This window comes from Papaver somniferum, chromosome 8, assembly GCF_003573695.1.
Source record: "Papaver somniferum cultivar HN1 chromosome 8, ASM357369v1, whole genome shotgun sequence".
Taxonomy (NCBI): domain Eukaryota; kingdom Viridiplantae; phylum Streptophyta; class Magnoliopsida; order Ranunculales; family Papaveraceae; genus Papaver; species Papaver somniferum.
Genome location: NC_039365.1, coordinates 24,172,081 through 24,186,084, shown reverse-complemented (window position 1 = coordinate 24,186,084; position 14,004 = coordinate 24,172,081). Strand labels below are relative to the sequence as shown.

Here is a 14,004-nt window from a genome sequence, read left to right as displayed (position 1 = left end):
GTTTCCAAGGATCTGTGACTGTGTGCGTATATAACCCATTCGAATAATATCCGGGAACACTTGCACAATAGTGCAATTTGAAAAGCATCTAATTGACTACTCGTATTTGTCAATAATCGGCAAGTGTTGTCGTCAGTGGAAGACCAAGGCTGTCCCAAGTCAGTGGTGTCGTTGTTCCTTTTTCGCCTTTTTTTCTTTTTAATTCAGAAATTACGTCTCAGCAATCAGCATCCTTCTTTATTTCCTGGTTAAATTGTGGCCTATAAGGATTAATTTGGGCCTATCACTACGTGATAAAAAAGTGATATTTTGAAGTAAAATGAAAAGCCCCTTAACCAACTATTTTTTTAATGACTTATTTACTTCCGATTAATTAGTATTAATTCAGGTGGTTAGTAGTAAAATATCATGTTAGATGTGAAATTAATTTGTGTTAATGAATCATCTGAACATGAAAAAATTTGAAAATTTGAATTTTTTTGAAGAACACCAACTCAGATTTGGTATATGTTGCAATTGGTATCAACCGATTGTAACCTCAAAAACATACAAAGATTTTTTGAAACTTGCATCTATTCAGAATCGGTTTATATGGACATGAAAATCAACCGATTGTGGGTAAATTTTTTCTTTTTATCTGTGAATTATGTAATTTTAAACATCAAATAAAATTAAAATTCATTTTATACCCGAGTTAAGAATGAGTATGACTTCATACTCAGTTTCAAATCGTTTAAGAAGTGGTACTTATTTTCAATTCGAGTATAAAGTTATACTCGTTTTCAATTCAATTCGAGTATAAAGTTATACTCATTTTCAAATCGGGTAAAATCATATAGAATCATTTTCATTTTCATTTTTAATCGAAATGAAATCGAGTATCATTTCATACTCATTTTATGATCAAGTATTAACTAAATTTTTTTTTGGTTAACCAGAATCGGTTTACACGATACATATATAAAAACCGATTCCTAACATTGCAAAACAGGAATTGGTTTTTATATATGTACCGTGCAAACCGATTCTAACAGAAAAAAACACAGGAAAATAATTATCTCTTCCATACCAGAATCGAGCTATGTGGGCATTAACGTAGACCGATTCTGGTTCAATTTCCTCCGACCAGAATGCCATCCTGGACAATCGGTCTTTGCGGGCATAAACAACAACTGTTTCTAAATTAAATCGGTTTACAAGTGCATTGACGTAGACCGATTATTATAAACCCAAAAAACTTTGATTTAAAAAAATTGGATTGTTTGAGTGATTACATGTTATTGAAACCTACTCTAGGGGATTGGGTTAATAAAAAAATACATGATTCGAGCTAAAACGAAAAATTACCTATTTTAGTGAATTTGGTGACTATCAACAATGTTTTCGTTTGATTTTTTTTTTGTTTTTTTTTTATTATTAGGATTTAATGAGGAAAAATTGGTAGTATTAAAATTTCATAGAGGGTAAAATGATAGTTTCATCAAACTTATGTACCCCTTATCATTCTCTACGGAGTGGAAAAAAATCCATAGGGCCCAAATCACCGTAGGTCCCAATTTAGCTGGGCTTTTTTTCCCGTCTGTTCAATTATGGCGTTCTAAGTGGCCACGTCAGGAGACAACCACCTTGGAAACCCTTTGAAGGCCCAGAAACACACACACAGTCAATCTGAACCCCTCGAACATAAAACGTTATATACTACCTCGAGAAGTACAAAAAAACAAGAAAGAAAAGAAAACTAGTAAAAATAAACAAGATTTCATTTGCGTTTGAGAATAACGCACAATACAAAAGCTTTCCCATGGACTTGGGCAAAACGGCGAGAATTTCTTCAATAAGATGCTCGTTACATCTGAAGTGTAATCAATTCTATTTGTGCAGAAAACCTTTTTGGGTTATTTTCTGGAGGAAGAATAGCCAATTTTCTCTTTCTACTCAAAAACCCATTTCTCCCTCAATTTCTCCCTTTCTCGTGGGCAGTGGCAATGTTTGCGAAATTCAGTTCCTGTAATTCGAAAGTCCTCCTCACCTGATGTTGGAAATTTCTCTCATCACCACACCTAATAGTTTCTTCACTCAGATTAGCCTAAATTTTTATTTAACATTTATGAAGTGCTTTGCAGATGTTTGACGAAAGGGCAAGGAGAATCGGTAAGTATTTTGATCCCTTTTTTTTGTTTTTTTTTTGTTTTGCTATTTGTAAACGGTTTCTGAATAGGGTTAGTATTTGCTTCTGGAACAAAAGACCCATGATGTAGTCTGATAAATTTTGGGGGTGACCCATGTATTAGAATGGTAGTGAAGTGAATCAAGTTAACAATATTTAGGAGGATTGGGTTGATCTTGTAGTTTATCTTTTGCGAAAAACTCGCTAGGAGGCTTTATTAATCAAAGAAGGAGGGGGACAGAGACCTCACCTCCAAAGAAAAGAAGAGAATGTGAAAAATGAAAAGAAGATTACATTGAAGGAAGTGAAAATGTTACTAATAAATTGTCATAGTTCAATTACAAAACCTTCAGCAGTTTCTGCAATGTGAGCAAGTGAAAATTTTCATCTATAGGAAGAACTGTATTTGCTGTCAGCTCACGACTTACAAAATTAATAAATCGTCGGTCTAGAATTTGGAGATGTACGTGTACATGCCAAAGCAAGGGTTACAGTTGGCAACAATTCATCTGGAATTACTCCAGTTGGGAGAGTTAGGCGCTTGTCTAATGCATCAACTAGAAATAGATCATGTCCTTGAGATAGTAGGTGCAAAAGGAATTCTCCAGGGTGTTTCCCGAATAAGAGTTCCAATGCAACAACTCCGAAACTGTATACGTCACATTTCTCTGTCACCTTCGTTGTAGATGCAAGCTCTGGAAACAGTAAAAGAGGAATTAATTTAATGGAATAAACTTGACATCAATCAGCTTAACGAATTAGGAAATTTTTAGCAAGTATCTAAGAGTTTAACCATCTATTTCATAGCAAAATATTCAAGTTCAACTCGCTATTTTCAGGTTAACTAAAGCTTAGCATGTCTTCATAAACCAAGAAATCTCTAAAATCTAGTCTGTACTTCCAACGTTCTGTTCTTTTATTTCTCGAAACTCAATCTTACACTATTTATTGTTGGCTCTGTATGATTGCAGACACCTTTATGTTTTTAATGTAATGACTAGAAATACTATTCTGGCATCCAGATTCGGACACAGAAAGGTTTATGTGAAGAATAACTGGGATTTGCCAGAAGCAAGTAAGCATCAACGAAGTTATTTATATAAATGAAGAAGAATAAATGTACCTGGAGCGATGTATCCATAGGAGCCGACTGTTACTGTCCAGTTAGACGCATCTGGTTTTAGCAACCTTGCTGTCCCGAAATCTGAGACCTTAGCTTCATATTCCGGGTTCAGTAAAATGTTACTTCCGGTTATGTCTCGGTGCACAATTGGCGAGGTGCAGTCATGGTGCAAGTAAAATTAGGCATGCGCCACACCTTTGATAATTTTTATCCTCATTGACCAGTCCAACATCTTTGCCTCTATCTCGTTATACAACACATTTTCCAAACTACCCCTCTCCACGTATTCATATACCAAGAACACGCAGCCATTCGTCGAAGAGAAATTGTACATTTTCACAATATTTCGGTGACATATGTCTGTCATTGCACGTACTTCAGACTCGAAACGCTTGTAGTGGGTAGATGATGATGATGTTTCATGGAAGTGCTTTACAGCAAGAATTCTGTCATTTTGAAGTGTTGCTTTGTATAAACTTCCTTGTCCACCTTTGCCTATGCAGTACTTTTTATTGAAATTCTCTGTTGCCTTTACAATATCCTTGAACCATACCGAGCATAATCTATCACCACCTGAATCTAGGTTTTTCTCATCGAAGTCAACTTTGTGGTTACGGTGGCAGCAGAAAATTCGAAACAGAATCAGAAGAACCAGTGATACGGCAACCGGAACAACCACTGCAATAATCAATTTCCATTTATTGGTTTTGCTGCGGTTATTGGATGATGGTGTACCACTACAAGGACTCAAAGTCTTCAACTCATTGCTGCACAGATCTTGATTACCACCTAAGGCTTTGACAGGATCTTTTTCGAATGCGTTCACATCTGGAACTGGACCCTCGAGTTTGTTATTTGAAAGATCAATAGATGTAAGACTAAGCATACCCTGTAGAGAAGAGGGTATTGAACCAGATAGCTTGTTGTTAGAGAGTTTCAAGCTCTCCAAATTTCTTAAAGTCCCAAGCTGAGGTGATATCTCTCCATTGAGTTCGTTTTGACTGAGATCAAGATTAGACTGCAAAGCCCCCAGATTCCCAACCTGGTGCAGAATTGGTCCATTTAACTTGTTATTATTGAGTTTCAAAGATATTATGTCTTGGCAGTCTCCAATTTCCCCAGGTAAAGGCTCACTGAGGTTGTTTACAGACAAATCCAAAATTTGCAGACGTGCTAATTTCCCAATTTCTATGGGTATCTTATCTGAGAATTGATTTCTGCTCAAATTAATATTGATTATAACTGAATCAGGATTAAACATACCACTGGAATATGACCTGACAACTTATTTGAAGAAAGGCTAATATCTTCCAGAGATTTCAAGCTTGCCATAACTGGTGGAATTTCACCTGATATCATGTTCTCCGATATTCTGAAGTACCCAAGCTGGGTGCAAAATCCCCAGTTCGGTGACAGTTCACCCGGCAACTGATTTCTACTCAAGTCAATGAATTCCAGAAGTGGGTAAACTCCAAATGCATTTGTGGTGTCTCCTTCAAGAAGGTTGCCTAGCCGGACTCTGGATAATTTTGTGCAGTTTCTGAAGCTTTCAGGAATTGGTCCGTTTAGATTATTTTTGTTGGCTGTCAAGTGTACGAGGTTCCCTCCTACGCAAATGTTTGGAGGAAGCTTTCCAGTGAAATTGTTGGAAGAGAAGCTTGCATTTTTTAGCGATCTGGGACCGAACTCTTCTGGTATACTACCAGTGAAGTTGTTATTTGCGAGATTAAGGATTTCCAAGTTCTCCTTGCAATGTGTTGTTGTACATGGAAAAAATCTTCAAGCTTTCCATGTTACCTATTTCTCGAGGAAGCACTCCACTGAGTTGGTTGCTGTAGAAGGTCATGCGTTCAAGCATAGTTAAGTTTCCTATGCTTGATGGAATTGAGCCATTAATAACATTCTAACTCGAGCTCGATCAGATTCTATAAGTTTCCAGTGAAGTTGTTACTTCCCAGATCAAGATAAGCAAGTTTTGGAAGAGACCCAATTTGAGTTGGGATATCACCAACCAGATTATTGAGATTGAGATTGAGAGAGACAAGGTCGGGAAACACTGAGAAGTTGAATTGATCGAGCGTTCCAGTAGTGTAGTAGAGAGTGTCATTGAGGTTACCACTTCCATTTGTTATCTGTATATGTTTCATAGAACACAAGAATGCAAATAGAAAGGAATCCAATTGATAATAAAAAAAAAATCTCTACGCTTTTTGTACAACCATCGTCACATATTAACTGTTCATTGTTACATGTCAGTTATATTAGGGCCAATTTCACAGGACTTTTTACATGTTAGTTATTACATGTCAGTCATTATGGCCAACTAGCATAGTTTGTTATTACATGTTACTTATTACATGTTAGTTAAAACTAGTGAACACGATGCCGGCGCTAGTGTGGATAATAAAAAAATTTGTTTATAACCCAAGCCATTTTGGATTAGTAAATTTGACGCCATCCGTTCAAGCTCCAACTTTGCCGTGAATTAACAGATGGAACGATTGATTCTGTTCTAAGTTTTACAAACTTAAAGAAACCAACTCTTTCTAGCCTATTGTTGAGTAAAAGAATGTCGCTTGTAATATCAAAAATGAATGAATCTTAAATTTATCTATTTCCACCCGATCAACCGGCTAATTCAAAACATTTTTGAGCTTGCGGCTTAGGTGACAATGAAGATTTTGGGTGAAATTTTGGATATATCACAATGATAGATTTTTGGTCAAGCAGAATTCGGGACATGGACTAGATTTTGGCTCAAATACGACACATCTGACCTCTGAAACGCTTTTTTTTATCTTCTTGTGTAATGCACAATGATTACATAGAAATTTAGGAGACTCAGGTTAAAAAGTAAATCAAATTACTAGAACTTGCCATGCCGGAGGAAGGGTTATTACCGATTACATTACTCATATGCTGTATTTTTTTGTTTCGATTGCTTTAAACAAGAAGCCCGACTAGATTAGTTATACATACACAAACGCACAACCAGCCAGAAATTCACAACAAACTATAAAATCTTGCACCCTCCTCAAAAACTTCAAAGAGATGGTGATCACCCCAGTAAACAAAATAGCTTGTTATTTGCGTTTGAGAATAACGAACAACGTAGTAGTTTTCTCCATATACGTGGTCAAACTTGCAAAAGTATCTTCAATTTTTTTGGGATATAAATGTTGGAAAAGGTGATCAAGAACATGCTCGTCGAATTCAAAGTGTGATTGTATAACCCCTTCGAGGGCAGCTTTGAAATGGTCACTCAATGTTTGTGCAGAAGGTCTCATTTTATTTTCTCGAGGAAGAATATCCACGATTCTCTCTATATTAAAACACGCATTTCTCTCTGCCAAATTCTTTAATTCTCGTGATGTTGTTGAGTATGCTGGCAAGTTAAAAGAGTCCACTTCTGCTTCTTCCATTATTCCCTGCAAAATTTGTTCATCCCACTGATTAGAAGTAATAATAAATTGTTAATGTGTAGAATCTGTAGTTGTCTCTGTACCATGTATATACAGGCAAGTTGAGGAAAAAGAAAAGAAGCTCTTACCGTCTTGGCCATGTCCATGAGACAAGATCCCAAAATATCAAACATAGATTGTGTGTGTAATTGAGAAGGTGGACTCTCATCTGGGACGGCCGGAACAATGAGAACCACTAAGCCCCCACAGACGACCTCTTCAGCACGAGCATGAAGAAAAGCTTCAATGTCCTTGGCATATTGAGCTGAATAAGCTTCAAACACTTCATCTCTAGCATTCGTATAGTGGATTCTACCTTTATTATAAGCAGGAGAATCAATATCTAACACTTCTTTTGGTACTTTAGACAACCATTGAATTGAAAGCGAAGAATGAACTACATGAAGACTACCCTTAGGAAATAAACGGGTGTGAAAAGAACCCGGTACACCGGCGGCGAAGTAAGTTTTCTCCGGTGGAGAGTTACAAAAAGGGTTTTGAAATCATTTGATGCATGGTCATTAAAATAGACATGATATTCAGGTGCTAAACCACTTAGTCCTTCGGATTCGTGGTATTTACGATCAGTAGCTTCTATCATGTTTTGCATGGCAATGAAGGTATTTGGCCCCGCAGAGCAACCCAAATCTGCTATCCTAAAAGTGTTTGATGGTGGGGAAATTTGGATGTCAAGGTAATCTGCAATTGCCTCATCAATCATTGATTTAGACCAATCAACAAAAAATCTCTGCCAAAAAAACAAAGCATAAAAAAGAAATCAAATTCACCGAAATTCGGATACACATCTCTAACAACCGTTACCTGAAGAAATGAGTTATTGGGATAGCTATTTGGACCATTTCCACCATTCATTGGATACGCTTCCATCTTTTGTTTGTATATGCTTCCGATGGTCTGCAAAAATTTGCTGGTATACACGCGTTTTTAATAACCGAAAATGGGTCATTTGTTCAAATATGTTTAAAACATGGTTCAAATGGACGAGTAAAAATTAGTATGAGTGAAATGGACACCAAAAAAATAATAAGGATGAAACTGGATTCATCCTGACTTTAACTTAAAAAATGGCGAGGATGAAACTGGATGCATCCTGATGTAAATTAAAAATAAGAAAAAGTATTTGAATATGGGTAGGATGAAACTGTTTACATCCTTGGCTATTTTTTTTTCATCTTTGTCCATTTAAACAATATCAAAATTTAAGTGTCCTTTTCACCCAGGAATTGTTGATTTTGACCTTTTTAACCATTTTTGTGTTTTTTTTTAATAATTTCATGGAACACAGGAACATAAATTGAAAGGAAACAAACTGTCTAAATGATAAACGAAATTTTCTTTTCTGCTCTTTTTTGTCAACCATCATCGCGTACAGTATAAAACTACTTTTATTGTTTACATGTTGATTGCTACGGCCAGCCGGCTTGGTATATATTTAAAATCATACCGGACAACTTTACATGACGTTTCGGATCAGTACAAAGAAAAAGAAGGATAAATTAAAGGTTAAAATTATTTGTAGCGTTGAAATCAACTATGGAGTATGGAGTCTATGGACTATAAGTCAGTCTACAATTGGCCAAGAACACATATAATAAGAATATTGTTACAAAGTTTATATCCTTGGACCATTTTTGAACAAGGTAATCTCATGGCCGCAAAATACTTTTGTAAGACGAGTAACCTCTGGAGATATTGTAGTTGCCAAAGCAACATATATTGCATTGGATATAATTGCCAAAGCAATACGGTTGTTTTCACATTATCTCACCTTTTAGGTGTTATTTTCCTACCGAAACTAAATGTCTTGACCAATATGACTAAATCTCCGAATATTGTTTTTGAAATCCAAGTTCTTCTTCGTGATGATTCAATGACGGCCACGGTGATAGTGGTAGACGGATGTGATGAGAAGAGATGAGAGAGAGAGAGTGTTTATTTATTTATTTATTTTTCCGAAGAAGAAGGTTATATTAAGAAAAACCTTTACAAAGCATAAAGGAAAATTACACAAGCATCAGACGATCCCAGTTACTCCAAATGAGACTGGGATCAGTAAACCTGAAAGTGTCTAGTTCACAAGACCATAAAACAACAATATCTCTCAATGTTTCAGATGCTAGCATCAATGGCCAAAGAGATTGAGAATATAATGAGAAATTTCTTATGGTGATCTTTCAAGGCAACTTAGAAAAGGAGCTAGGTTTCTAGGAAAAAAAGCATCTGTGCCTAAATCTCAAGGTGGTATTGGGATCAAAAAATTGAAGATTGTGAATGAAGCCTTGCACTGCAAGTGGATTTGGAGATATGGAAGTGAGAAGATGCTTTATGAAGGAAGATAGTGCATGAGAAGTTTGGAGGTAATGTAAATTCTTTCTTTCCTAATACCTACTCTAAGACTGTTGGTCATAGCCTTTGGGCAGGCATTCTTAAAGCAAGGAATTATCTGCAACAAAACACAACTTTTATCTTGAAGAATGGTGTTTCTGTCCAGTTTTGGTCTGATAAGTGGGATGGTGATTTCGTCTTAAAAGATAGATCCAGTTCTATTTATAATCTTTCCAAGCAAAAGAAAGTTACTGTTAAGAACATGATTTCAGCAAATGGGGTTTGGAATTTCAGCTTCAAGAGAAATTTAAATAAGCATGAAGTTGGAGAGATTGCTAATATGCTGCATTTACTTGAATATTTTACCACATCAGTTCACAATAATGAGGAGGAAGATGACCGGAAATCGAACTTTGCTACTAAGTTCTTAGTGGCCAGTTGTTACACCTTATAAGAGATTAATGGGTTTTTAGTTTTCCCTCATTAACAAATTTGGAACCTAAAAATCCCTAAAGTTTCTTTCATAGTTTGGTGTTTATGTTACAATGGAGCACCAACTTTGGAGTTTTTGCATCAAGATGGAAAGGTTAATTCACCAACTTGCCATTTGTGTAACGAAGAGATAGAAAACCAGGGTCATTTATTTCTTCATTGTAATGAAACAAGGAAGGTTTGGCAATACTTCTTAGACAACTTTGGGGTTAAATGTGTATTCTCGGAAACTATAAAATTCAATTTATGGAAATGGTCGGTTAAGAAGAACAGAAATATGATAAGAGATTTTAGGAAATTTTACCTTTCGCAATCTGGTGGACAATTTGGAGAGAGAGTAATAACAGGGTGTTTAACAATAAAAAGAGAAGTATTGAGCAGTTGATTATAGCGGTCAAGTATACGCTTTATAATTGGTCATTGGGTTCTAAGTTATTTGAATGGATCTCTTTGAGTACTTTTATTTGTAATTGAGAAGCTATAATTGGGAACAACTAATGTGTTGAGACTCCTTTGTATTTTTCTTAACTTTCATCTCTTTGATGAATGTTAACTTTTAATTAAATTTGCCCTTTTCTTGTCAAAAAAATAAATAATTAAAACAACAGTATATTTAACATGGTCAATTACCTTCGCCACACTTTTCTTCCTTGCACCAAAGACTCTACTATTCCTTTCATTCCAGATGATACAACAAATAGCATAATGGATTATCTGCCCGACTTTTCTTCATTTTCCATGAAGAACATTAGACTTCCAAGCATTATAAAATTTGAAGCAACGTACCCGGCAACTGCCATGAAATTTTGAAAGACTTAATAAAATAGTCCCAAACTTCGAAAGAGAACCAACAGTGACTGAACATGTGATCTGAAGAGAGAGAAAGCGTTAATGGAGACATGTAGAGTTTAATTTGTTTTTCTCCTGACTTTAAATGAATTTTATAATAAAAAATAAAAAGTGAAACAAAAATTCAGAAACTGGCCCAGTGATTTTGGCCAATAATAGCGGTCGGAATGTGCATCACGATTTATGAGGGGTGCACAAATTTGGACTCAAACTTCACCATCTACTAATTTTTATTTCGATCATTAATTTTTAACAATTTATTTATAACATATATAGTTGATGATGATGTTATCCATTTCAAATTATGTTCATTTTAACTGGATATGTAGAGGGTGATAAATAGGTCAAAGGCTAAATGGATACCAGAATGTTTGGTGTACCGAAAAGGTATACTGTGATGTGCATCGTGATTTTGGTGTGAGAGAAAAAAAAGTGATGGACCCCACCTTTTATCCCACTCCTCTATAAATCTCCCCAGGACTATCCTAATAGCCCTTCGATTTCTTCACGGTGCACATCGTCGTACACACCATCGGTGTGTATCATCTCTGAAATGGATATGGCGAAGACTGATGTGGCGAAGACATGACAGGTGAATTAACTTTACCTCTATCATATTATGCATATCGTGGGATACCTTTTGCAACATTCTCGATTTTACTCGATGGTCAATCACCCTAACTATTCATGATACGCCCATGCTGGTAAATGACTAATGGAGTGGTCGAAAGGAGGTCAATGATTTTTGTCTAGTCAAAACAAAATATATACTGTAGTTAATTGTTTTTGTTATTATTATAAGTTTTTTCTTATTTTTACACAATTATTATAAGTTAATTGTTAGTAATTGTTTTTTATTCTTAGAGACGATTTGGATTGATAAAAGAGTTGAAAAGAGGTCAATAATCTTTAGTCAAAGATAATTAGTTAATTATTGGATATCTCTCACGAAGATTTTGGTTACCGAGCAAAGATAATTAGTTAACACAAAATTGGTTAAAAAGACCAAAATCAACAATTTCTGGGTGAAAAGGACATTTAGATTTTAATACTGTTTAAATGGACAAAAATGTAAAAATAGTCTGGATGTAAACAATTTCATCCTATCCATTTTCAAATACTTTTTTTTATTTTTAATTTACATCAGGATGAGTCCAGTTTCATTCTTGCTATTTTTTTAATGTCCATTTCACCCATATTAATTTTTACTCGTCCATTTGAACCATGTTTTAAAAATATTTGGACAAATGACCCATTTTCCGATTAGTTAATTATTGGATATCTCTCACGAAGATTTTGGTTACCGAGCAATTGAGAGCACGCCAATGAGAGTTGTTATCATATGAGGTTTTGGACTATGCAAGTTTCAGTCATGAGATAAACGAGGGGCAACAGGGCGTTTTCTGTGTTTTATCGGCTTTCAATCACAAAATAGATTTTGTAATACGAACTAAGTTTGGATTCACAGAGATAGATTTTTGGTTGCAATGTCATAAATAATGACCGTCTTGTCATTTTTTTGGCATTCCGAAGACAAAGATTTAGGGGATTCAAGCAAAAATCAACTTGTTAGACTACGCATGCCAAAAACATTGATTATCACCTCACACATTATTACTTCGCATGCACGTTATATATTTACATCGGCATGTGCCATAACATTGCATCAACAGCACTACTACAGTGCACACAAACAAACACCAGACCTGAATAAGCAGTTTAAAGCCCGAAAACAAACACACACAACCAGAATCCCTCAACAAACGACTACCGTGTAAAAAACATTACACCAGCACGAGGAGAACCGGTGATCAAGCCTGTCATTTGCGTTTGAGAATAATGAACAACACAATAGTTTTCCCCATAGACTGCATCAAATTTGCAAGAGTATCTTCAAATTTCTTGGGATATAGATGTTGGAAAAGGTGATCGATTGTATGCTCGTTACACCCGAAATGTAACTTTATAACCACTTCCATAACAGCTCTCGTATGGTCACTATATGTTTGTGCAGAAAACTCCTTTAACTTATTTTCTTGAGGAAGAATATCTACTATTCTCTCTATATTAAAACACCCATTTCTCTCTATCAATTTCTTTATTTCTTGTGGTGTTGTCGAGTACACTGGCACATTGAATGAGTCTACCTTAGCTTCTTCCACTATTCCCTGAAAAATGAATATAAGCAATTTAAGAAATATTTCCATATTGGCGGTTGAGCTCGATAGGTCTGGTGAAGAGAATGAAATAAGCGCTTACCATCTTAGCCATGTCCATGAGACAAGATCCCAGAACATCAAAAAGTGACCCCATAGTTAATTGATTAGATGGGGCTTCATCTGGGATGGCTGGAACAGTTAGCAGCAATAAGCCTCCACTGACGACCTCTTTAGCACGAACTTGGAGAAAAGTTTCAATGTCGTTGGCATACTGAGCTGAATTAGCGTCAAATCTCTCAGCAAAATCCCGGAGAGATCACATCTCTTCTCAAAAATTCGGAGAGATTCACATCTCTTCGCAAAATCTCGGAGAGATTCACATCTCTTCTCAGAATCCCGGAGAGATTCACATCTCTCTGCAAAATCCCGGAGATATTCACATCTCTTCTCAAAAACTCGGAGAGATTCACATCTCTCCTCCAAACCTGAAGAAATTCACATCTCTCCACAAAATCTCGGAGAGATTCACATCTCTCTCCAAAATCTCAAAGAGATTCACGTCTCTTCTCAAAATCCCGGAGAGAGATTCACATCTCTCCACAAAATCTCAAAGAGATTCACATCTCCTCTCAAAATCCCGGAGAGATTCATATCTCTCCACAAAATCTTAAAGAGATTCACATCTCCTCTTAAAATCCCGGAGAGATTCACATCTCTCCATAAAATATCAAAGAGATTCAAATCTCTCGGGAAATCTCAGACAGGGCCGAATATTCCCCATAATAGGCACACGCCTTACTAGGGCTCAAGCATATTTCTCAGCCTCTCAAACACACTCACAGCTAGTAAATTGAGCCTGAACTATAAATGTCTATCCAAATACGTGGATAAGCTCTCTTGAGCTCTGCATGCTCAACAAAGGGACCCAAAAGAAATAATACGGTCTCCACATAACATATGTGACCGCCCATGGAAATAGGGATCTCAACCTCAGCTCTTCTCACGCTCTGCACACGATTCATGAGGAATTGCATGTCTTTTCACGTGACTCATCCTAGTCATTCTTACAAATCAGAGAATAACTCTATATCTTGGCCAACTCGTCTAAAGAGAATATTTCTCTTTCAACACATCATCACAAAGGATGACTCAGCTTCACATATATGAGGGGATAACAATTAGGGTTTTGGTCCGGCGGTCTATGGCACGTGTGAGAAATAACGGCCTATTTCTCACCGTAGAAGAGAGTAAAGGCGGTGGAATAATGAGATAAACTCAACCTAGTTTATCTCTCTAGTGGAAAACAGAAGTTCCGCGACCGTCAGGACAAGTCATATATACGAGTTATATGACTAGTTTTAACCGTCTCCGATGGGGTCGCTGATAAAGCGTCTTTTTTTGTACGAC

The 14,004-nt window shown here is 36.2% G+C and overlaps 1 protein-coding gene, 1 long non-coding RNA gene and 1 pseudogene across 3 annotated transcripts; 1 reads left to right on the top strand and 2 right to left on the bottom strand.

Annotated features, from left to right (window-relative positions):
- Positions 1 to 1,739: 1,739 nt before the first annotated feature.
- On the top strand, positions 1,740 to 5,501 carry LOC113301168. 2 transcript variants are annotated; one of them, XR_003336058.1, is made up of 3 exons: positions 1,740 to 2,151; positions 3,190 to 4,412; positions 4,542 to 5,501. It is a non-coding gene; the product is annotated as an uncharacterized LOC113301168 (long non-coding RNA). The 2 variants fall into 2 exon arrangements; XR_003336057.1 differs by having other exon boundaries at positions 3,139 to 4,412.
- A 786-nt stretch (positions 5,502 to 6,287) lies between these two features.
- On the bottom strand, positions 6,288 to 7,639 carry LOC113303317 (annotated as a pseudogene).
- Positions 7,640 to 12,258: 4,619 nt separating this feature from the next.
- LOC113305281 (probable S-adenosylmethionine-dependent methyltransferase At5g38100) lies at positions 12,259 to 12,751 on the bottom strand. Its single transcript, XM_026554352.1, has 2 exons — positions 12,698 to 12,751; positions 12,259 to 12,606 (listed from the first exon to the last, which is right to left on the bottom strand). Exons 1-2 carry the CDS (start codon positions 12,749 to 12,751, stop codon positions 12,259 to 12,261), a joined length of 402 nt encoding a protein of 133 aa, XP_026410137.1.
- Between the last annotated feature and the right edge of the window lie 1,253 nt (positions 12,752 to 14,004).

Bases quoted from the DNA above. Each gene is read 5' to 3' on its own strand.
- LOC113305281 (XM_026554352.1), bottom strand. From the start codon at position 12,751: ATGGGGTCACTTTTTGATGTTCTGGGATCTTGTCTCATGGACATGGCT. The intron at 12,607-12,697 runs GTAAGCGCTTAT...TTCATTTTTCAG, and splicing joins TCATGGACATGGCTAAGATG to GGAATAGTGGAAGAAGCTAA.